This window comes from Salvelinus alpinus, chromosome 4 (genome assembly GCF_045679555.1).
Source record: "Salvelinus alpinus chromosome 4, SLU_Salpinus.1, whole genome shotgun sequence".
Classification (NCBI taxonomy): domain Eukaryota; kingdom Metazoa; phylum Chordata; class Actinopteri; order Salmoniformes; family Salmonidae; genus Salvelinus; species Salvelinus alpinus.
The window spans coordinates 744,968-746,604 of NC_092089.1; the positions used below are offsets into that span (position 1 = coordinate 744,968).

General features: G+C 49.3%; 1 protein-coding gene across 1 annotated transcript in view; it reads right to left on the reverse strand.

Moving 5' to 3' along the window:
- Positions 1 to 234: 234 nt before the first annotated feature.
- LOC139572248 (300 kDa antigen AG231-like) overlaps positions 235 to 1,637 on the reverse strand; it is a 5,535-nt gene continuing 4,132 nt past the window's right edge. Inside the window, exon 2 of the mRNA XM_071394894.1 lies at positions 235 to 282. Within this exon, the coding sequence (XP_071250995.1) occupies positions 235 to 282 (48 nt within the window). The remainder of the gene's footprint in view (positions 283 to 1,637) is intronic.

Here is a 1,637-nt window from a genome sequence, read left to right on the forward strand (position 1 = left end):
TAGAGACTGAAGTGGGTAGAGACTGGAGGCAGTAGAGACTGACGGCAGTAGAGACTGAAGGCATTAGAGACTGAAGGCATTAGAGACTGAAGGCAGTAGAGACTGAAGGCAGTAGAGACCGGAGGCAGTAGAGACTGGAGGCAGTAGAGACTGAAGGCTGTAGAGACCGTCAGGCTAAGATGTGTGTTGACAGGGAGGGTAACTGGGTGATTGAACAATGAGGAAACAACTGTATCACAAATCACACACTCTGATTGTCCTCTCCTCCTCTCCCTGATGCTCCTTTCAAGGAGAAGAGAAGAGAAGAGAAGAGAAGAGAAGAGAAGAGAAGAGAAGAGAAGAGAAGAGAAGAGAAGAGAAGAGATGGAGAAGAGAAGAGATGGAGAAGAGAAGAGAAGAGAAGAGAAGAGAAGAGAAGAGAAGAGAAGAGAAGAGAAGAGAAGAACACACCTTCCATAGTTCTACAGTAGAGGGATGTTGTGTCTCCACAGAGAGTCCTGTCCTCTCCAGACACAGTTCTACAGTAGAGGGATGTTGTGTCTCCACAGAGAGCCCTGTCCTCTCCAGACACAGTTCTACAGTAGAGGGATGTTGTGTCTCCACAGAGAGTCCTGTCCTCTCCAGACACAGTTCTACAGTAGAGGGATGTTGTTGTCTCCACAGAGAGCCCTGTCCTCTCCAGACACAGTTCTACAGTAGAGGGATGTTGTGTCTCCACAGAGAGCCCTGTCCTCTCCAGACACAGTTCTACAGTAGAGGGATGTTGTTGTCTCCACAGAGAGCCCTGTCCTCTCCAGACACAGTTCTACAGTAGAGGGATGTTGTTGTCTCCACAGAGAGCCCTGTCCTCTCCAGACACAGTTCTACAGTAGAGGGATGTTGTGTCTCCACAGAGAGTCCTGTCCTCTCCAGACACAGTTCTACAGTAGAGGGATGTTGTTGTCTCCACAGAGAGCCCTGTCCTCTCCAGACACAGTTCTACAGTAGAGGGATGTTGTGTCTCCACAGAGAGCCCTGTCCTCTCCAGACACCATTCTACAGTAGAGGGATGTTGTTGTCTCCACAGAGAGCCCTGTCCTCTCCAGACACAGTTCTACAGTAGAGGGATGTTGTTGTCACCACAGAGAGCCCTGTCCTCTCCAGACACAGGGACCAACAGTTCTACAGAAGAGGGATTTATGGAGGAGGATCAACAAGGATTACATGAAATGCACCTTTTATATTGGAAATGGAAACTAAAGCTGCTTCCTTGGATTATAGGTGTCTCCCACCTCCACAGAGGACTCAAAACACACACACACACACACACACACACACACACACACACACACACACACACACACACACACACACACACACACACACACACACACACACACACACACACACACACACACACACACACACACACACACACACACACACACACACACACACACACAGGTGTGAGGTGTGAATTGAGGTGTGAATTGTCTGAGGAACAGTGTCTGAGCTTCCTGAGTGTCTCTGATGGCCCTGAGGTCAAACCGATTCCCTCAGACCTGGTTGTTATTAGAGGCACTTTAGACACATCGCAGTCACCCTGAACACCTCCTGCAGACGTTAGACAGGGTGAATCACTGGAGCTGACTGGGGGA